Raw genomic sequence first — 22104 nt, 5'->3', positions numbered from 1 at the left:
CACGTGGGTAATGGAGTAAAGACAAAATCCCTTTCGGCGCTTCCGGAGGATAAATGGATTATCAGTGCAAGTTTGCAACAACTTCAAGAACAAGAGTTTATTAAGGGTTCAATAAAAAACGGACAATTACGGACAACGCGTTTCAGCTAACAAAAGCCTTCATCAGGTGTAGTTTACTTTGTTAGCTGAAACGCGTTGTCCGTAATTGTCCGTTTTTTATTGAACCCTTAATAAACTCTTGTTCTTGAAGTTGTTGCAAACTTGCACTGATAATCCATTTATCCTCCGGAAGCGCCGAAAGGGATTCTACCTTAAATACAGTAATTCTAGTAGAGATTACCTTCATCCATATATCACCTGATACAGCATGTCACAAGTTGAAAAATATTACAATTGACTTTACAATTAAATATACAAACATTTTTGCTAATTAAGGAATTCTGCATTTCAAAAACTACATATCCAAAAGTTTTCATGCATTAAAATGTCCTACGTGCCATTCTTGTTCTCTGCTGTAACTTTTACACGTTTCACATTTTGATACTTTACTGTATTTGGAAGGCTAGACACATACAAATCATGTGTCCGGTCTTTGGCTCCACTCACCCAAAACGTGTCTGTGCTGGAAGCTACAGTACATCATCGTGAACAATAGAAGTAATAAATCACAGTGGGACGTTTCGGCGCTGATGTAGTACGAAGTAGAACATGTGATTATTCCAGTACATCATCCATTCTTCCCACACGCTGATCAACCAGAAATATTCATTTTATTTTCCATTGTGTTATTACAATTCATTTTATATTGTCACAAGATATTCACAAAAGTCGTCACTGCCCCAATGAAGGTTATGATCTAATATCCCTACCATTTTGTCACTACAGTCCTTGTATGAAGGTGGCCCACTGAGGACAAACATGCATATGTTTGACTACCAAGAATATAGAACGCATACCCTCCTCTATTTAGGATGCCAAAACCTTTACTCCCTGCCAAAAAAACAAGTGGCTAATAAAGATGCGGGTTTACTGGGAATTGCATTTTTTGAGCCACAGGTTTTTACAAATGAAATGTGTTTCAACTGTAGGAATAGGTGGTAGGCGTGAAAGGCGAGGGATTTGGCTTTGAACTTGAAAATCAGGAGGTGATATGAGTTCCAACTGCAGAACTCAAACTTTACTGTCTCAGAGCCTCAAAATGCTTAGCGGTTACCTAGAACATATTCGGATTGTTGGTGGCTTTACAGGCTTTACACCAGGGACATCAGGTCAGCCCCTTCCCTGTGGTCTCTGTCGCTCCTGGTACATTGCAAAATTGTATCCACCTGCGATTTGCTCATATTTCAATGCTGAGAGAGCAGTATAACCCTCAGCTCTCAAGTAGACTGTAGATTTTGTAATGTTCTTTATACTGGACGGCTAAGTTCATAGTTTTCCCAATTGCTCAGCTACAACACCAGCAGGGTCGTACTGGGCCAACGGAGAGCAGGAGAATCCTCTGGTGGGCCCATTTGCAGTAATATGTCATTTACCCACCAAACACACTTGTTTCATTCATTTTACAGTCTACCCAGTATACATTATAGAAGATAAGGTTAATATGTGAATGTAATATATGAATGTAGTTGATCAGTGGGCCTCCAGAGTCACTGTTACTGGTGGGCCCCTGCCACCCCAGTCTGACACTCAACACCAATGTGATCAACGTCTCTTAGGACACTGTCTGCCGTGGTCCACTGGTTTATTCTGCTCATCGCTCAGCTCTCTCGGCTGCAGCTGTCAATAGATGTAACGTCACACTGGCCAGTGACACCAAAACTCCTCATTTTTTTTTTTTTAAGAATAACTTCTCCCTTTTGAAGATCAGTATGACTTTGCCTTTAGCATCCATAGACTCTGCCCCATCTCCTTGTGCTAATACAATGCCTTTTCTTTTCTCACGCCACCTTTCACATACTGTGGACATGGTTAAAGGGAAGCAGTCAGCAGGTTTTTCTACCTCATCTGAGAGTAGCATAATGTAGGAATAGAGACGCTGAATCCAACGATGACTTTGTTTACGGGGTGCAGTAGTTGAGACACAATCAGAATTCTTATATCTATAATGTAGCAGAGCTCAGAAATCTAACCCCGCCCACTCCCCAGATTAACAGCTTTCTATGTAATTGTATATTGACAGTAAGTGCTATTTCCATTGTGTCCCAGGGTGTATATTCACATTAAGACACAAGATAACATTATAAAAAGTCTTCCTATATTCATCTAAACTCAAAAGACACTTTATTAAACTTTATGAACTAAAGATTGAGTCTCCTATATACGGTTCCTGCTGTGATTTTGCAAATTTCTAAAACCACTACCTCAAATGAGCCTTAGCAAAACAGCAAGTAATTCCATGCAGTTATGCTGCAGTGTCCCACTGTGTGGTAATGGAGATCTTCTCTGCTGCACCTTTCCTCATTGTTGGAAAATCCAATTTGGAATCCACTCAAACTCCTTAAAAGAAAACTGCACCTAAAAATGACTATTTCAAATAAAGGGAATCTATCACCAGCTTTTTGCTAAACCATCTGAGAGAATCATAATGTAGGGGCAGAGTCCCTGATTCCAGCGATGTGTCCCTTACTGGGATGCTTGATATAATTTTGATACAATCCCTATTTTCTCTGCTGAAGATTTAACAGTTCTCCGAATGCTGAGATCTATAAACATGCCCACACCACTGATTAGCAGCTTTCAGCTCATGTACAGTTTAAACAAAAAGTTGCCAATCCGTGCTGTTTGTGGGGTTATACAGCGCTCATGAATATGGAAGACTACCTGGCAGCAAGTTTACTAGTCCTCCAGTGATAATCTCCAACTGATAAAACAGTGAATTTTTATCAAAACTACTCTAAGCAGCAAATCAGGATCTCTGTCTCTACATCATTCCGCTCTTAGATTAGGCTGGAAAAACCTAGTGTGCGACTTCCTTTAGATAGAAATATGTCCTCACTGATTGTTAGTTTGTAACATTTTCTATATGATCATAAAACAGTCAGACTTGCACAAATCCTGCTGATCAGTTCCATTTTCCATTGGTGGCTGTTGGGCGCCCTGCTCTTTCTTTACCCAGTGGGGGAGTCTTATGGATGTTCTGTTCTGCTGTAGAGAGAGAACAGTCAGACTACTTCTGCTGCCCGTTGTCCTTCAGTCGCACAAGAGGAGTTCAAGGAGGTAGTGTTTAGTTCCTTTAAAGTAGGAATGTCCATTCAGTGGCACTGGAGCCACATGTGGCTCACAGGTCCATGATTTGTGGCTCGCAGCTGTCTGTCGATATGTTGTATTTACTCAAGGTCTAACAAATAGCTATGAAGAGAAGGTCTCCAGATGTTGAATTATGTGAGTAGTCCCACACAGAAGAGCAGATCTAGATGCACATATACTGGCTTAAACTGAATCTCTCAGCAGGTTTTTGCTTCGTAAGCTAAAGCTAGAATGCTTCAAGGGTTAACACCGAGAATTCAGAGATGCCTGTCTTGTCACAGTCCAATCTGTTGTTTATTTGCTAGGTTTGTTTAAGCTGCAGGACTTATCATTGCTCAGACTACAATGTCACTCTCGCGGCAGTCCAGCATGCCCCCCGCTTGCATTGACACATCATTGTCAATGTGCAATCTCTATTGAGAGCCTGGTGTGGGCGGGACAGCTCTTTCAGCTCTACTACATGGCTAAATCTAAACTTTATGATTGTGTCAGAACAGCTGCACCCAGTAATCTAAGCGATACATCATTGGATTCAGGATCTCTTTTCTACTTCTTATGAGAGCAGCATGATGTATCCAAAAACCTGTTGCAGATTCCCTTTTAAGGGACATTGACTCCAATGATATATCACTTAATTTACTGGGAGCAGCGGTTCTGACACAAAGTTTTTAGATTTAACATCGCTGAAATCTGTGTGTTAACCTCTACAGAATGCGGTCTTCAGATTACATAGCAAAAATCTGCTGACAAATTCCCTTTTCAGTATGGTAAGCTGGAGATAGGACAATACTGCCATTTAAAGGGGTGTGACAGTGTGTAAGGAGTGTGTGATGTGAGAATACTGAATAGAGGTAAGGTGGGAACCACTGCATGTAAGTTTACTGTCTCAGTATGATTCTATGGGTGCGTTTTGGCTGTTATTATATAATGAGGTCTCGGAGTGTCAGTACTTTTGGGCAGGGGGAAGGGATAAGCAATACCTGCATAACACTATTTGGGGGCTCTGGATGTGATTTGCGACCCTCTGAGCTGAACGTGTAAGAAATATTGGAGATCACTACTTTAAAGTGTAAGGCTATATTCACATGCAGCATTTTTGTAACCGTTTTTTCCGAAGCCAAAAGCTGCTCTCTGGGCAATAAAAACTCTGCATTCAAAGCAGGTTTTGCAGCATTTTTTGCAGCATTTTTTTGTGCAGATTACATTTGTGACTTGTCTACAGTACATGTTTAATAAAGTTTGTTTTATTCACCAATAATGCAGGAAAACGGTTTATGGTTTTTTTGGTGGCATTTTTGCACTTTCTAATTGCTTTCTATGGGTGAAAAAAAGCTGCATAAACAATGAGTCTGCAGATTTCAAAACTGCTACAATTTTCAAATACAGTAAAAAATAAAATAAAAAAAGCATGTGTGTTAGATTTCAGTAATCTCCTAATTTCACTGGTGCAGTAAAACAGCTTCCTGCATAAAAAAGCTGCAAAAACAATGCATGTGAACATAGCCTAAAGGCCCCGTTACACGCAGCGACATCGCTAACGAGATATTGCTGGGGTCACGAAATTCGTGACGCACATCTGGCCTCATTAGCGACGATGTTGCGTGTGACACGTACAAGTGACCGCTAACTATCAAAAATACTCACCTAATCATTAATCGTCGTTTATTTTCAAAAAATCGTTGCTGGTGCTGGACGCAGGTTGTTCGTCGTTCCTGAGGCAGCACACATTGCTACGTGTGACAACCCAGGAACGACGAACAACACCGTACCTGCATCCTCCGGCAACGAGGTGGGCGTGTTGTTAATGTGGCTGGTCTCCGCCCATCTGCTTCTATTGGCGGGCCGCTGTGTGACGTCGCATGAAGCTCCCCTTAAAAAAAGAGGTTGTTCGCCGGCCACAGCGACGTCGCTAGGAAGGTTTGTGCAATTGACACGTAATAGCGATATTGTGCGCCACGGGCAGCGATTTGCCCGTGACGCACATACGACGGGGGCGGGTGCTTTCAGCGATGTCGCTGCGTGTAAAGCGCCCTTTAGTGTCATTTCAGGAGACCTCTCAGCAGAATGTCTCTCTGCTTACAGCTTCTCCCATCTGTCATCTCCTCTCTCATTATTGGGAAAGTCTGCAGTCACTGAATACACATTTTACATTGCTTGAATTGAAAGTGAAAGATCAGTCAGGGGGAAAAAGAAGGCGATTTATCCAGTAACATACATAAAAAAGCTGTTTATTTTCATGTGTACTATTGATTTATGAAATATATACATTTTTATAGAGTAACTGTCTGTTGAAGTAGTTCTTTCTCCAATTAAAAGTTTCTGGGATTCATTCTATGGTGCTGGTGAGTAAAGAAATACATAGGCATGTGATTTCCAAAGCTTTCCAAATGATTTTAATGAGAATAAGATCTTTTATACTCGTCACAAATGTAGGTGTACATGCATAAATGTAGGCGTTTCTTACATGATAGCAAATAGTAGAATACTTACCGTAACTGCATAATAAGTAAAGACACTCCCAGCATCCACCCAGCTTAGGCACACTCACTGAACAAGACTTTGTTCCAAAAGTTAAATCCCACACCCTACGAACTTTTTGGCAGACTTGAAGACGTTAACTCTTTCCTTGCTTTAACACTGTCATTATAATTTATAAGGATAATTAAATAATAAAATACCTTGGAGACAGGGAAAGATAGAAAGAGACATACAGTATGCGGCACCAATTTGAGTGTAGTGAGTTTTTTATATAAAGGTGTTGAAATAGTAGGAACTCTCACCTGGTTCAGAGGTTAGAAAGCCTGGAATAATCCAAGAGGAGTTGATCCACTTTCCAATAGCATTATGGTGCAGTATGCAGTAATCGCACTGGATACTCTAGAGGAGCCCTCCAGCAGGTCCACTTAGTAAAAAAAAAAAGGTTCCAAAGGCAATTAACAGTCTTGCGGCGCTCCTGCTACCAATGGTGGAACGTATTAGATGATTTTCGATCAAATAACTGGACCAATATACAAAAAGATGTACATCTTTTTTTCTCTCAATTATACCTGAAGAAGGCTGAAGGATAAAACATCCGAGCCGAAACGCGTTCTATAATTAACCGTATTTTCATGCACAAATAAAATATCTTTCTACTTATTTGTATATTGGTCCAGTCATATGACCAAAAATCATCCAATATGTTCCACCAATGGTAACAGGAGCGCCGCAAGACTGGTAATTGCCTAAGGATAATTTAAAGGGAGCCTAACAGTTCATACATAAGAAGCACGTATCGATCGCTGGCTGCACTATTACAGCCAGGTATGTTTGACTCTGAAACACTGTGGCATTTCAGAGAAAAAACATACTTTAACTCCTTAGTGACAATGTTAAAGCTTAATGACCAAACCCCATTTTTCAATTCTGACCAGTTCTACTTTGTGGTATTAACTCTGAAATGCTTATACATTTCCCGGCAATTCTGAGATTTTTTTTTTTATGACACATTGTACTTTGTTAGTGGTTAATTTAATTCAATAACGTTTTTTTGTGAAAATATCTGAAATTTGCTGAAAATGTAGAAAGATTAGCAATTTTCAAACTTACAATACTTATATACCGCACAAAATAGTTACTAACATTTCCCATATGGCTATTTTCCTTTTTCACACTTTGCTTTACTTCTTTACGATGTTAGAAGGGTTAACATTTAGCAGCAATTTTTCATGTTTCTTTCAAGGAAGTTATGATATTAGGGTACTGATAAGTGTTAAAGGGGGAGTCCTATCCCTCGCTTAACCACTTAGATGCCGTTATGTTTAACAGCGGCATTTAAGGAGTTCATCGGCCCCAATTGGTTTTAAAGCCAGTTGGGTCCAATGCCGCAGGATGTCAACTGTCAAAACAGCTGACACCCTCAGGATTTTTGCCTGCTGGGGGGGAGTCACAGTAAAAAGGCATATCAGCGGTCATTAAGGAGTTAAAGCAGCCAGGGACCTTCACCCCACCCCCTGCCAGTGAGTGACAGGTCTCTCCCTTAGACCGCCATGCACTGCTGAAATCTTGCAGCCATTCTGATACATGCTACCCATTGATAAAGCAGCATGTGTCAGCTGTCAGGTTCCCTTTAATAAATTCACAAAACACAGAAGCAATAGAGTAGAATTTTTTATAATTATTATTATTAATTTATTTTTATGGGTGTAATTTTGTATGAGAAGGGTTAAAGTGGAAAAAGTGCTGAGCTTGATCATTTTGGACAGCCACAATGCCAGAACTAAAAGGAAAAGGAACTGATGATTTTCACAGCTATCAGATAATGAATCCTCTGGGCTGGTGAAGAAGAGACATACTGGAATTAGATCCTGGTGGGGAGAAGGGCAGGCACTGATTGTGTCGCACCAAGTGAATAAAAAAGGATGATGTCATGTTTTGGACGCTTTTGTGACAAATTCCTGCTTTGTTGGAGAGCTTCAATGGAGTATGGGGTGCGATTGGGGATTCCTGCATCTTAGGAAAACATTTGCTTTAAATAGGATTGAAGTCTGTGAATTGTGAGAAGCATCGATTTTTTTTTTTTTTTTTTTTTTTTTTTTTTTTTTTTACACATTTAACACCAGGAATATTTCAGATTTGACCCATGAATATAACACGTTTTGTTTACTTATTGTGAATTATTTTAACTATTTCAAGGATTATTCCCACGTTCTTATATGGGAAACATTGCTAAGTGCTTAAAGAACAAGCGACTTTTCAATTCATTGGCTATTAAATGATCTCAACTTATTAAATGGGCCGTATTGTAAAGTGCTTGCAAAAGCAAACAAACTTGCAGTTTATACATAGTATTAAAGGGAACCTGTCAGGTGCAATATGCACCCATAACCACGAGCAGTTCTAGGTGTATATTGCTAATCCCTGCCTAACTGTCCCTGTATCTAGTAGCATAAATAAAGAGATCTTTAGAAAACGTATTTCTAAAGATCCTTTATGATATGCTAATGAGCAAGGGGACTAGTCACAAGGGCATTAGTTCCTGTGCTCATTCCACCCTCTTAGTATGTTAGAACGCCCACAGGGGAGTGCTAACATGCCATTCAATGCCCATTGCCTAGCATCATCAGCGGTGACGTGCATACCTGTGTCCTTTGCATCACCTCAGCATGCAGCCAGACCCCTTTCTGTTAGGCCTTGCATATTAGAGTTTCTGTCCCTGTATAGTGATAGATGGAGTACGGCTTGGCAGCACGCCAGATCTAATAGTATGGGCGTCACCTAATAGGCTTCGGGCTTGTGACTGTGTTATCTGCATGTGTGAACAGTGCTCTATGCAAGCCATCAGTGTTTTATCATCCAGCAATCGCCCCCTCCATTTTTTGGAAGTATGTGTGTGCTTTCCTCCTTCTGCACCTGTGATGCCTCCACTTAGTGGGGGTTGAGCTGCACCCTGCTAGAGTATTAGTTTTTGGCCTGCGCGATGTACAACTGCTGCCTTTCTTTGCTGTAAGTAATGCTTAATTTTTGGAGGATATTTATTCCTCTTTTTGTTGCTATTTTTATAATGGTGAAAAAAGCAGCAAAAATTAGGAAAGAATTGACATGCCGCTTCTTTAAAAAATGGATAAAAAAACGCAGCAGTTTTCCATAGAGACGTGTGTGCATGAGATTTCTGGAATCTCAGGTTTTTCTGGTACTGTAAAAAGCAACTTTATATTCGCATGGATTTGCGTAAAACCAATGAAAAAAAATATACAAGAAATTGCAGCAAAAAGGCAATGTGTGAACATAGCCTTAAGGCCGCTTTACACGCTGCGATATCGGTACTGATATCGCTAGTGTGCGTTCCCGCCCCCATCGGCAAATCGCTGGCCGTGTCGCACAGCATCGGCCGGACCCGTCACACATACTTACCTTCCCTGCGACTTTGCTGTGACCGGCGAACCGCCTCCTTTCTAAGGGGGCGGTCTGTGCGGCGTCACAGGCGACGTCACTGAGCGGCCGCCCAATAGAAGCGGAGGGACGGAGATGAGCGGAACGTAACATCCCGCCCACCTCCTTCCTTCCGCATTGGGGCCAGCGGCAGGTAAGGAGACGTTCCTCGTTTCTGCGGCGTCAAACGGAGCGATGTGTGCTGTCGCAGAAGCGACGAACTACTTCGTACCTGCAGCTCCAACGATATTCGAGAATGGACCCCCATGTCACCGATGAGCGATTTTGCACGATTTTGCTACGATGTCATAGCGTGTAAAGCCCGCTTTAGTGTGGATTTGTGACGCCCCTGGACTATTCAGGGTGTCACAGGGTACTGCACTTCCTATTCTTGGTGCAGTATTCAACCCCTCATGATTCTGGGTTCCCAAGCTGTGGTACTGCCTCCATCAGTATCCAAAATCCCAACCACACCTCACACCACACCCTGTCAGGCACACCAGTGGGCTGCTGAGCTGGAATAGGGCCGCCCACCGAGGGGTTAGGCAGACTGGTGGGAGGGGAAGTAAGTGAGTGAAGTTGTAGCACTCGAGAAGTGAGGAGCTAGGGAGTGGTGGCTCCCAGTTTGTGTCAGGTTGGGTCACGGACGGCGGTCGGGGCCAAAGGAGTCGGAGACCCGGTCACAGGGTATTGAGGCTGGGAGCCTAGACCTGGTCTTGGAGGATGGGAGACATCTGAGTCTAATTACCGGTCCAAGACTGAAAGCACGGCCGGGGACCCTAGGTCGGGGAGTAGCTTCAGGGAACCCGACAATTAACTTGCGGAGGATAGCGACTGTCCCCAAGAAGCTCAGAGGCACTAGCGCAACGAGGGGGATAGGGCTTTCCAACCCATGCAGCCCACAGAAATCCCAAACTTGAGCCCTTAAGAGCACAGCTCCACTACCAAACAGGAGGGAGCGGGGCCCGGACAGCTTTACGCCAATTGGCCACCAGGACACTTTAAAATTTGTGCAAGGAGGCAGGCTCTGGATCACCCGGCAGTACTACAGGGGCCGGATACCCGGACTGGCTCCCCCAAGAGGGCAGCGGCACCCAGAGACTTGGTTTACCTTGTTGTCAGAGTCTTCTTTGCGGTCGCACCATCACCGATGCTGCCTGAGTGAGTACATGGTCCTCTCCTGCTTCCAACTGGCCCTGTGCACCCCCGCTCCACCATCATCCAGAGTCTCAGGGCCTCCCCTACCCGTGGAGGGAACGTCATCTGGCTTCCCAACTCCATCTCCCCCGGGTACTCACATTGGCAACGGCGGTACTCCCTTACCGCGAACCACGGGTGGCGTCACGAACACTTTTACCCTGTAAATAGACCCCCTTTTACATTTGAAGTGGCCGCGAGCCCCCGGGTCCAGAGACCCTCGGGCCACAGCAGCAATCCTGGATCCGAGGGGCGGCACAGATGTATGGTAAAACTTAAATCCTAGTAAGCGTGTGACTTAGCATATTTACATTGCATATGTGACGCTGTAAGGGGTGGGCAGACCCCTTACAAGGAAGCACAGGTTTTCTCTGAAGTGGTTAATGCTGTCCCCATAGAAACTGTAGAGGAGGGAGGAGGAGCCGGCAGCTTAGGGGGAAAGGAAGTGTGTGCTGAAGGCAGTTGTGTCCGGGACGGGAGAGAAGAAACAGCCAGGGGCAGAGTGTGGAGCTGAGTGGGCAGAAAGAAAGAAAGAAAGAAGGGAGCTGGAAGAACAGGGAAGCCGGAGAGAAAAGGAGCGGGCGGAACCTCATAGTGCGAAGCAGTCCCGGTGTGGGTCCGGGCTGTGGGTAGCCAGAAGTGGGAGCCGGGCGAAGAGGAGTAGTCAGGCAAGTCACCCACTTGAGGGGACGCTAGGGCAGGCTTTCCCTCAGCTAAAGGAAGCGCCACAGCACTGTGTTTTGTTACTGCCAAATGTGGAGAATTGTGAAGAATAAAACATGTTTGTTATTTGCATTGAACCATGCCTGAAGAGTATTTGTGCGCCGGACGACATCTGCACCACCACCACACTCTGCCCCACCAAGACATCTCCCGTCCCGATAGTGACGGCGGAGCCAGGGGTAAGCCTGACAGAAGGGGCCACGACTACAAGCCCAGAGGCGCCCCTGGCACCCTGTTACATGTGGCGTAGTCGGCAGGATCCGGATCGTATGCAAGGGGACCCGCTCCAAGAAGATGGAGACCAAGTGGTGCCCAGGGCCCCTGATCCGGACTTTCAGCGAAGATTTACAGTCCCATGGTGGGAAGAAGAAACAGTGCCTGAGGCGTTGGACCGGGCACAAGATGGCGGCAAGGTGGCCGTCGTCTGTGAAGAAACAGAAAGCGCGCGAAGAATTGGCGCCAAAAGAAGAGCCTGGGGCTGGCCGGTGCCGAAAAAGAAGTTCAGAGTACTCCGCCCAAAGAGGGGAGGTGCCGGTCCCAGGGCACGAAGGAAGATATGTGAAGTGGGCGGTTTTTACAGAGAAAAAGAAGAACCGCCGCGTAGGGGTCGACCTGATGTGTAAGACTGGGGGTGGAGTATACCCAAGAGCGGGAAAAGTAAGCCCGCCTCCACTTCCTCCAGCATCTCCACTGACCCCGACGCCATTACCAGAAACGCTGACTCCGAGCAAGATGGAGATTCCAGGAAGACAGCAAGCTGCGGTAGCCGCACTAGTAGCGACTAGCCTGGGCAGAGGACGCCCGAAGCAGACTGCGGCTGCGGAAGGACCCACCCTTAACCTACCGGCTGTGCCAGGAGGACCGGAGCGGCCCACTACACAAGAGGCCGCACAGTGGCAACAGGAAATCGAGTGGGAGGAATGCCAATACCGGCGGCGGTCGCAGCAAAGACCGGTGCTAGCTGAACTCTCCCACCCGAGACGTTGGAGCAACCCGCCAACTACGAGCCCTTCCGGAGGCTGTGCCGGTTGCCCGGACAGTCCCTGTCGGAGTACGTGCAGGCCCAACGAGCCGAATGGCAACGTGCATATCATCCGGAGTGACTTTTCAAGACCGGAAGATGGCGGGCCTGTTTTTGTTCAACACCGGCGTTGTTTTGAGCCGGAAGAAGGTGTGTTGTTTGTAACCGTTCAAGTTGCTGAGCCCGGAAGAGAGCCTGATGCTGGACTGAGCCAGGGGCTCCCTCCGCGTCGTTAAGAAGATTTTTGCCGAGTTGTGTTCCTGCCAGCTAACGTCTAAGACCGGGAGTGCTGCAAAAGCCTCCGGGCAGAAACTCCACTAAGACCGGGAGTGCCTGCCGACGGCCTTCGGGCACGTCTAAGACCGGGAGCTTCCAGGAGGAACTCCGGGCGCTGGACTGGTGTGCCCTTGCGGGTGCCCTCAGGTGAACATGTTCGCAGTTTCATTAAAATGACTTTGTTTAGTTTTAAAATGTGATTTTAGATTTGTGCCTTGCCGGGAGGCTTAGGCTTAAAGAGGGGAGGTATGTAAGGGGTGGGCAGACCCCTTACAAGGAAGCACAGGTTTTCTCTGAAGTGGTTAATGCTGTCCCCATAGAAACTGTAGAGGAGGGAGGAGGAGCCGGCAGCTTAGGGGGAAAGGAAGTGTGTGCTGAAGGCAGTTGTGTCCGGGACGGGAGAGAAGAAACAGCCAGGGGCAGAGTGTGGAGCTGAGTGGGCAGAAAGAAAGAAAGAAAGAAGGGAGCTGGAAGAACAGGGAAGCCGGAGAGAAAAGGAGCGGGCGGAACCTCATAGTGCGAAGCAGTCCCGGTGTGGGTCCGGGCTGTGGGTAGCCAGAAGTGGGAGCCGGGCGAAGAGGAGTAGTCAGGCAAGTCACCCACTTGAGGGGACGCTAGGGCAGGCTTTCCCTCAGCTAAAGGAAGCGCCACAGCACTGTGTTTTGTTACTGCCAAGTGTGGAGAATTGCGAAGAATAAAACATGTTTATTTGCATTGAACCATGCCTGAAGAGTATTTGTGCGCCGGACGACATCTGCACCACCACCACACTCTGCCCCACCAAGACATCTCCCGTCCCGATAGTGACGGCGGAGCCAGGGTTAAGCCTGACAGAAGGGGCCACGACTACAAGCCCAGGGGCGCCCCTGGCACCCCGTTACAACGCCCTGGCAAAGCCAGGTTGTCACAGAAAGAGTTAATCCTCCTTGGTAACATGATCTGACACCGGTGCAGCAAGACAAACCACATCCCCCAGGGTAAGAGAAAAGCAGAGCAGAGGGGAGGGGCTGGGGCAGAGTGTTTGGAGAGACAGAGAGAAGAGAAGCCTGGAGTTGTAGCTCCCAGGCTGAAAGTGAAGCGTGCTCCGAGAGGGCCGGGACAGGCTGCAGTGAGGAAGGGGCCAGAGGTAGCCGGGCAGGGTAGTGGCCCCCCGGTACCTGGGTGACCCGGATCACTGCAGGGGAGTGGATTCCCCGTTCCCGGCTGAGGAGAAAGAGGAAGAGAGTGGAGAGAAAGGTACCTGGCTGCAGGGAAAGAACAGGAGCTGCTGCACCGTGTGTGGGACACTAACACCCCGTACCGAAGGCTGCGGACACCGGCAATTCCTAGTTTACCAGTGACTCCGTGTGAATTACTTGTGAGTACGCCCGTGCCCTTGGGTACCGCCCCGCAGCACTGCGCCCTGCTCCCTGCTTACCCCATCACCGGGCCCCGGGACAAACAACCCCCTACCCACGGAGGGGAGAATTAACATCTACCTGCTCCATACCATCACTCCCGGGATCCCCGTCCAGAGTAGCGGTGGTGTTCCACACAATCACCACAACCGTGGGTGGCGTCACGGACAATAAACAATCTCCCTTACCAAATCCCCTTTTACTGTGGAGCCTGGGATCACAGACCGGGTCACGCCACCGTGATACCCACAGAAGTGACCCCGTGGCCCGGATCTGAGTAACCCCTGGTCCCCGGGCGACACATTTTGGCGTCACGAACAGGATCGAACCCATCCAGTTACCTGGAGGAAGTGCGCCTTATTCTGGACTGTCAGCGGTGACCGCTGCAAAAATTTTGAAAGTCGCCATCTTTGCCGCCATTTTGGGCGCGAAAATCTCCCGCCCAGCACCTTCTTCCACAAGCGGTGGGCGCGAAAAAGAGGCTCCGCCCCCTTAGAACGAGGGCGGAAGTGAAGCTCCGGAGGACCGGAAGCGAAAGGAAAACTTTAAAAGTTGCTGGAAGGACTGCTCTCGAGTACCAAGGGGGAGCAGGAGGAAGGAACTGCAGTTCATGTGACCAGGACTGTAAAGGCAGGGACGCCAGGACTTTGCCTAATTCCGTTCCTGGACAAGCAGTAGCCGCAACCCTGATGACATCTTACCCGGCTCCGGCAGTCCGCCCAGCCGCTACGGTGATGACGTCGGCTCCGGCAGTCCGCCCGGCCGCAACGGAGGTGGCACCCGATTGGAAGTCTGACCCAGATGTGGCACCAGCCGCTCCCAGGTACCCCGTCACGGCTGTGGAGCAGCCGGAGTGCATCTGCAGAGAGGAGGAGCAGGCCAGTGAGAGATGGAGCCCTCGGCAGTTAGCGAGGCCGGTTGTAGCCGGCGCCGAGGGCATCCAAGTGGGCCTGGCTTCTGAGCAGGAGGCAGAGCACGGAACCCGTTCCCCGTACTGGGAGTGGCGGCAGCGGCAGTGGTAGTGGAGCATGGACGGCTACCCACAAGTTAAAAAGTTGACTGTTTTATGGACTGTCACCCCTGTTGAACGCCCTCAAGTTCAGGAGGAGGCCATCTGTTCCGCAGGTGTGGGGTGGCAGAACAGTTTAGAGTTAAGAAATCCTACCTCCCGATGTGGGAAGATGTATGATTGTAATGTGTTTATTTTTCCTTTTCCAGTTTTAATAAATGTTGGTGTCCAAACGGCCCGAGGACGGGCCGTGTTTTACAAAGGGGGTGTGTGACGCCCTGGTAAAGCCAGGTTGTCACAGAAAGAGTTAATCCTCCTTGGTAACATGATCTCACACCGGTGCAGCAAGACAAACCACATCCCCCAGGGTAAGAGAAAAGCAGAACAGAGGGGAGGGGCTGGGGCAGAGTGTTTGGCGAGACAGAGAGAAGAAAAGCCTGGAGTTGTAGCTCCCAGGCTGAAAGTGAAGCGTGCTCCGAGAGGGCCGGGACAGGCTGCAGTGAGGAAGGGGCCAGAGGGTAGCCGGGCAGGGTAGTGGCCCCCCGGTATCTGGGTGACCCGGATCACTGCAGGGGAGTGGATTCCCCGTTCCCGGCTGAGGAGAAAGAGGAAGAGAGTGGAGAGAAAGGCACCTGGCTGCAGGGAAAGAACAGGAGCTGCTGCACCGTGTGTGGGACACTAACACCCCGTACCGAAGGCTGCGGACACCGGCAATTCCTAGTTTACCAGTGACTCCGTGTGAATTACTTGTGAGTACGCCCATGCCCTTGGGCACCGACCCGCAGCACTGCGCCCTGCTCCCTGCTTACCCCATCACCGGGCCCCGGGACAACCAACCCCCTACCCACGGAGGGGAGAATTAACATCTAGCTGCTGCATACCATCACTCCCGGGATCCCCGTCCAGAGCAGCGGTGGTGTTCCACACAATCACCACAACCGTGGGTGGCGTCACGGACAATAAACAATCTCCCTTACCAAATCCCCTTTTACTGTGGAGCCTGGGATCACAGACCGGGTCACGCCACCGTGATACCCACAGAAGTGACCCCGTGGCCCGGATCTGAGTAACCCCTGGTCCCCGGGTGACACACATGTCCATGTACAGACATAACAATCACAAAAGGCATTGTGAGTTACCGCAATTCCATAGCTTGTCTACTGTATTTGCATAGCACATTTCGCATAGGCATAACATGCAAGATGCAAATAATGTGGTGAACTGGATGAATGGCATGTAAGTGAATGTATGTACCACACCAAATGTTAATTTGCCACTTGCTGCATCTGTTGACCACACGATGGATGTACAGCTACATTCGGAGTATCATTCATACAGTTTTTGGGGACTGACTTCTACCATATCATACATTAAGAAATATCAAGCTCTCCTTGGCCAAAGTTGTCTGAGCTTTCTGCTGTAGACTTAATACATTTTTATTGTTTCCTTATTTCTATACACTCCTACACTCCTCAACAGGCAAATGGTAACACCAACAAGGAAAAGTTGTGGAAATATCGAAATCGCAGGCTCTATAGATATATTAGTGGTATTCAAATAATGGGAAATATGAAACAAAATGTATAAAAACCTCTTGATTTATTCAGTATTGAGTATGAGCGCCATATTTAGAAAGAAAACCCTGCACTTACACACCTTGGCAGCTATCACTGAGGTTATTAATGGTTGCATAAGGAATGTTCTGACACTGTAAATGCACTAGAGCAAATCATCAAGATTCGCTGCTGGCAGCTCCTTTTGCAATTGCTGATTGGAGGTTGGATGAGTTCAGTTTTTGTCTTGGATGGATTGATAGATGGAGACCATGTGGGGAGCACAATGAAGATGCCTTCATGACAGAATACGGTGTTTTTTCCAAAAATAAGACCCTGTCTTATACTTTTGTTTGCCCCCCAAAAAGTGCTAGGGCTTATTTTTGGAGTAGGTCTTATTCTTTTAGAAACAAGGTTGGGGGTAAATTTACTCCCCCCCCCCCCCGAAAAAGCAGACCCCCACTTCCCAGGAGAGTCATACTTAACAGAACCGGGGGTGCGATCACTGCAGGTCCTCCCGCTCAGCGTCTGATGAGTGTGATTGCGGGGTGTCTGCTTTCTATAATTAAGTGTTTTGCTCTCTTTAACTCTTAGCTGCATGGACACTTCATTAGTGAACCGCGATTAGGGCTTATTTTCAGGGGAGGGCTTATATTTAAGCCTTGTTCCGAATATGCTGAAAATCCCTGCTAGGGCTTATTTTTGGGGTAGGTCTTATTTTTTTGAAAAACACAGTATCACACCAGTCCTACAGCTAAGATTATGGTGTAGGGTGGCATCATTTACTGTAGCCGGACTACTGTATTCTTTTTTTCAGGTACACTAACTGCTTGGCATTACATTAATTTGGTGGTATGGCCATTTCTCCAAAGTGATTCAGGAACCATTTTTCAACCCAATGTTGCCCCTGCTACTGTGAGCTGCCCGTGTGCCCTAAATATGTTCTCATGACCTGCAGCGTCTCTGGACTTGTCTTCCATTGAGCACATCTGGGGCTTCATTGATCGGAGTTGCCAGCCGTGGATCTTGATGCCCACATGTATTCAATGTGGCCGATTATTTCTCAGATGCCCATTAATAACCTCACTGAGAAAAAAAAAGATGTTTTGAAAATGTTGTTTCCATTATTTCATCCTTTGCATATCATTAACATGTCTATGATCCTGTGATTTCCATAATTCCATGACTTTTCCTGCTTTGTATTACACTCGTCAACATTGAAATTGTAGGGTTTTTTTTTCCTGTATTGTCAATGAATATATAAATTCTTCTATAAGCATAGGAAACAGAAGATGTAAATAATGATGTTACATATAGATGAGCTGTGCTTCTGGGTGTTTATTTTCTTTGAAAGCCTGGTGTGTATTATATTTCAATGAATTACACTGATATGTCCTATGTTTTAGTAATATACTTTTCCTTCTATCGCAGAGGCTCTCGGCTTCCAGCATTGCCAAGCTTTCGAGCAAAGAGACGGAGAAGCAATTAGATTTTTCAGGTAATGTGCTGCCAGTAAATGAGACTGTTTAGTAATCACAGGAGCGAGCGCTCCACGGCTCACAATGACTTGAACAGTGTCCAAATGGTCGTCTTTTTCTGGAGCTGTTAAGATGTGCGTGCCTGGGACACTGTCCAAATTCTATTTATAAAACTGGCTCAATAAGAGAATCTGAAACTATTTGTGAAGTCCGGATGTGACTATTCTCAGATAGCATTAGGAATTATTGTCTATAGGCTGCTGTGCATTGTTGTAGGACACCATAGATATATATTAGACCCTGCTTCCTCTCATCTATATTACTTTATCTTAAAACATTTTCCATGTTAGAAAACCGTCTGAAAGCAACTGGTATGGAATAAAAAGACATCACTCAGTGGTACGTGTGCTGAGCCATGTGTGTAACACAACTATTTATTACACAAATAATCCCTTCACTTCTCATTTGAAAAGGAATAATACACATACCTTTTACGATGTAATGTATTCATACAATTTGGTCCCAGAGAGAATTGCCCCATCTGTATGCATTTACTTATGTCTGAACTTTAGTGCAACATTGTATGTAAATTTGCCCCCCAATAAAATAATAAATACATATATCTAATATATAAAGCTGAATGTGTATGTGTCTGTATATGTGTGTGTGTGTATATATATGTGTGTGTATGTGTATGTACAGTGTATGTGTGGTGTGTGTGTATGTACGTACAGTGTGTGTGTATATGTATGGTATGTGTGTGTGTACAGTGTGTGTATGTACGGTTTGTGTGTATGTACGGTTTGTGTGTATGTACGGTGTGTGTGTATGTACGGTGTGTGTGTGTGTATGTATGGTGTGTGTGTGTGTGTATGGTGTGTGTGTGTGTGTGTATGGTGTGTGTGTGTGTGTGTATGGTGTGTGTATGGTGTGTGTGTGTGTATGGTGTGTGTGTATGGTGTGTGTGTATGGTGTGTGTGTGTGTATGTATGGTGTGTGTGTATGGTGTGTATATGGTGTGTGTGTGTGTGTATGTATGGTGTGTGTGTATGGTGTGTGTATATGGTGTGTGTGTGTGTATGTATGGTGTGTGTGTATGTATGTATGGAGTGTGTGTGTATGTATGTATGGAGTGTGTGTGTATGTATGTATGCGGTGTGTGTGTGTGTGTGTGTGTGTATGTATGGTGTGTGTGTGTGTATGTATGGTGTGTGTGCGGTGTGTGTGTATGTATGTACAGTGTGTGTGTTTATGTACAGTGTGTGAATGTATGGTGTGTGTATGTACAGTGTGTGTGTGTGTGTGTTCGCTAAAAGAATCCATACCGTCGCATTTACAATCACAACATTTTGCACCGACACCGCATGTGACTCAGGGAATGTGAGACTGTTTTGAGGGGAAATTTTAACCCCATGCTTTACAGTTATTTTCCCAAAAAAAACACTTACTTACTGACTGTTTGGATGTGTGAGGTAATATATTGGCTGTTTTGACAGGTAGCCTGGATATTTATCTGGTGGCCTATAGCAACCAATCACAGCTCTGCTTCTATTTTGCTACAGGTCATTAATAGGAGCTCGGATAGGTTGCTATAGGCAACGAAGGACATTCTTAGTATAGGACAGTTTGTGTCAATTAATATTATTTTAGTGGTGAGAGACAGAGAGTGGGAGAGAGGGCGAGTGGGCAATTGGTAGAGACAGGGAGACGGAGAATGGGAGAGAGACGGAGGCAGACTTGGTTACTATCCTTGGCAACACCGGGTACTACAGCTAGTGTATATATAATCGTAAAGCCCAGATATCTTAACTATGCATGAGCTGTTAGTTATTACAAGTTGCATATTATTGTATCTGCTTTTACACATTGGGACGTATTTGTACCGCACCGGGGATCGGCCGGCTGCTGAGCCGCTCGGATCCGTGCTCGTCGGTGGGTGGCTCGAGCTCTTCACGGACCCGGAGGTCACGTCACTCTGAAAGGGGGGTTGACACTACACGTAGGGACTATGGTGGGGAGGTCCACGGCCGGAGCCGCGGTTGTTTGCAGGGGGGGTTTAAGTTCGTGACGCCACTCATGGGTTGTGGTGAATGGATGGACATTGGACACCACCGCTGCCGTTGACTAGGCTCCTGGGGACGGTGTTGTGCAGCTTGGTGTTGACCCCCTTTATGGGTAGGGGGATGATGGTCCCGGGGGCCCGAGGGAGGTGCTGAGGCGAGGGAATGGATGCGTGCTGGGGTGTCGGTGCGGTGCGGCGCAGTGCGCGGCCCGAAGGCACTGGTTTACTCACTATGACAAACATGCTGGAGTCTCTGGTAAACCAAACAAGATGGTGAACGGTGCCCGCAGCTGGCTGCAGTTTTCCCCTTAACAGGTTGGTGGTTTCTGCCTTTCTCCTGCACCTCACTTGTGTAGAAATCACGACTCCTATGCCTGAGCAACGGTAGTCCGCTCCCCGGCTTGATATGTGTTAGGAGAGCCTTCTTTGCCCACAGACGCTGGCCCCTCGGGTCTCTATTCCTGGGCGGTGGCTTTTCCCCTATGGTTGGGCTGTTGTCTTCAGTCGGATCTTATGTGGGAAAGGTCCTAAAGTCCAGTCCTCAATCAGTTGATTTGACTCAGCCCAGTTGTTTCTGGGCCTCGTACTGGGTCTGAGTACCCCTCCTGGTGCTCCGGTTTCCAATCGGTTCCCCGGTTCGGTACCGGTGGGCCACCGCCCGTCCCCGGTCCCTACGGTTCCACCGGCTGTAATCCCAGCTCCTGCAGGCGGCCACCACCGTCTGCCTCCTTGCCAGAGGTGACTGGGCTCCAACCCAGACACCTGGTGTAGACTTTGGCAGGCCTGAGCACAGGTCTGCCCTTGAACTTGACTCCACTTCACTCCACTGTCAAAGCTCAACTCTACTCTGCTCCCCGCGGGGAACTGCACTGTTTTTCCCGCCTCAGGGCCTGTGAACTCATCGGTGGGCGGAGCCAACCGCCTGGCTCCGCCCCCTGGTGCGAACATCAAACCCGGAGGGTGGTGACACGGGTTTCGTAGTTTGGCTGCTGTCACCTTACTAAGGGGGAGGGGGCGTGTGTGGGACTACCTGGGACGACCTGGCGAGTCCAGGGCGTCACATATTTACTGTATTATTACAGAAATGTCTTTATTGCCAAAAGCAAATGATCAGACCATAGTTTTACTTTATTGCAACAGTTTAAAATTAAAGCTGAGATGTGATTGATTACAATGTTCAACCAGCACAGTGTTTCTTGAAAGATAAATTAAACTTTTTTTTTTTTTTTTCATTTATTGATTTTCCAGGCTTTTCAAACTTATGACTTTTTGTAATTATTTTTCTTCCTTCTATCCCAAACACTACACTGCAGTGTCATTTCAATATTCAATTCATGCTCCTTTGGAAGCGCTTTTCAACTGCTGCTTAGCAAGAATGTTGTGCTAATAAGTTATGATGGCAGCCAGGGGCCGAATGAAGGTCCCTGTGTATTTGGCTAGTTACTGACCGGCAGTAATAAACTGCAATACACAAGGCAATCAGAAAATGTTCATGGCCCATAATGTGACTTAAAAAATGTTTATTAAAAAAAAAAATGGCTTAAAAAACAAAAAGAAAAATATCATTTTTTTTCCAATAACATATTGTGTAAATATAGTAAAATATTTTTTTCTATATATATAATTGATAACATTAAGTTTGTAATAACATCCTTACAATGTTATTTATACCTCACTGTAAATACTGTAAAAAATCCAATAAAGCATTGGTGTAATTTATGTCTATTTCCAATATCCACCTCCTAAAAGAAAAGGATGAAGACACTTAAAATCGTAGACTTTTTCACAGTGCACTTGATTTCTCTCCTGGTCTCTAGTGTCTTCCTTTTCACTACCAGCATGTCATTAATTTGATTTACACAGTATATTTGGTTACATTTAAGGGTCTGCCGGGCGATGTGTATTTTCCTTATAAATGTCAGCCGATAATATGTGTCCAGCATTTACTGCCAACTGTAGGACATAATAATAGACAGCACTGGAGTCGCAATAATGTTTGGCCCAGAATACAAGGGCTGCTTTGTACGCCTCCCATTTAAGACACCACTGATGTAATACACTGAACAGAGGCCGCAGTGTTCACACATAACTAAAGGATTGGAAAACTGCTGGGAACTTCGGGAAAGTCACCCTGAATCTAGCTCAAAGGGGTTTGGCCACCGCTGTAGAATCCGAGCCGTCTGTCCTGTCTGTTGCACTGTAAGTCCCAACATGGACAGTTACTTTTACTAG

General features: G+C 46.5%; 1 protein-coding gene across 3 annotated transcripts in view; it reads left to right on the top strand.

Moving 5' to 3' along the window:
• SPECC1 (sperm antigen with calponin homology and coiled-coil domains 1) overlaps positions 1-22104 on the top strand; it is a 533597-nt gene that overhangs the window by 391717 nt on the left and 119776 nt on the right. For all 3 annotated transcript variants that reach the window (XM_075335209.1, XM_075335211.1, XM_075335212.1), the window contains one exon: positions 17764-17830. In XM_075335209.1, the coding sequence (XP_075191324.1) occupies positions 17764-17830 (67 nt within the window). The remainder of the gene's footprint in view (positions 1-17763; positions 17831-22104) is intronic.

This window comes from Anomaloglossus baeobatrachus, chromosome 2, assembly GCF_048569485.1.
Source record: "Anomaloglossus baeobatrachus isolate aAnoBae1 chromosome 2, aAnoBae1.hap1, whole genome shotgun sequence".
NCBI classification, from domain to species: domain Eukaryota; kingdom Metazoa; phylum Chordata; class Amphibia; order Anura; family Aromobatidae; genus Anomaloglossus; species Anomaloglossus baeobatrachus.
The sequence above is the reverse complement of the archived record's forward strand: the minus strand, read 5'-3'. Positions and strand labels throughout refer to the sequence as shown.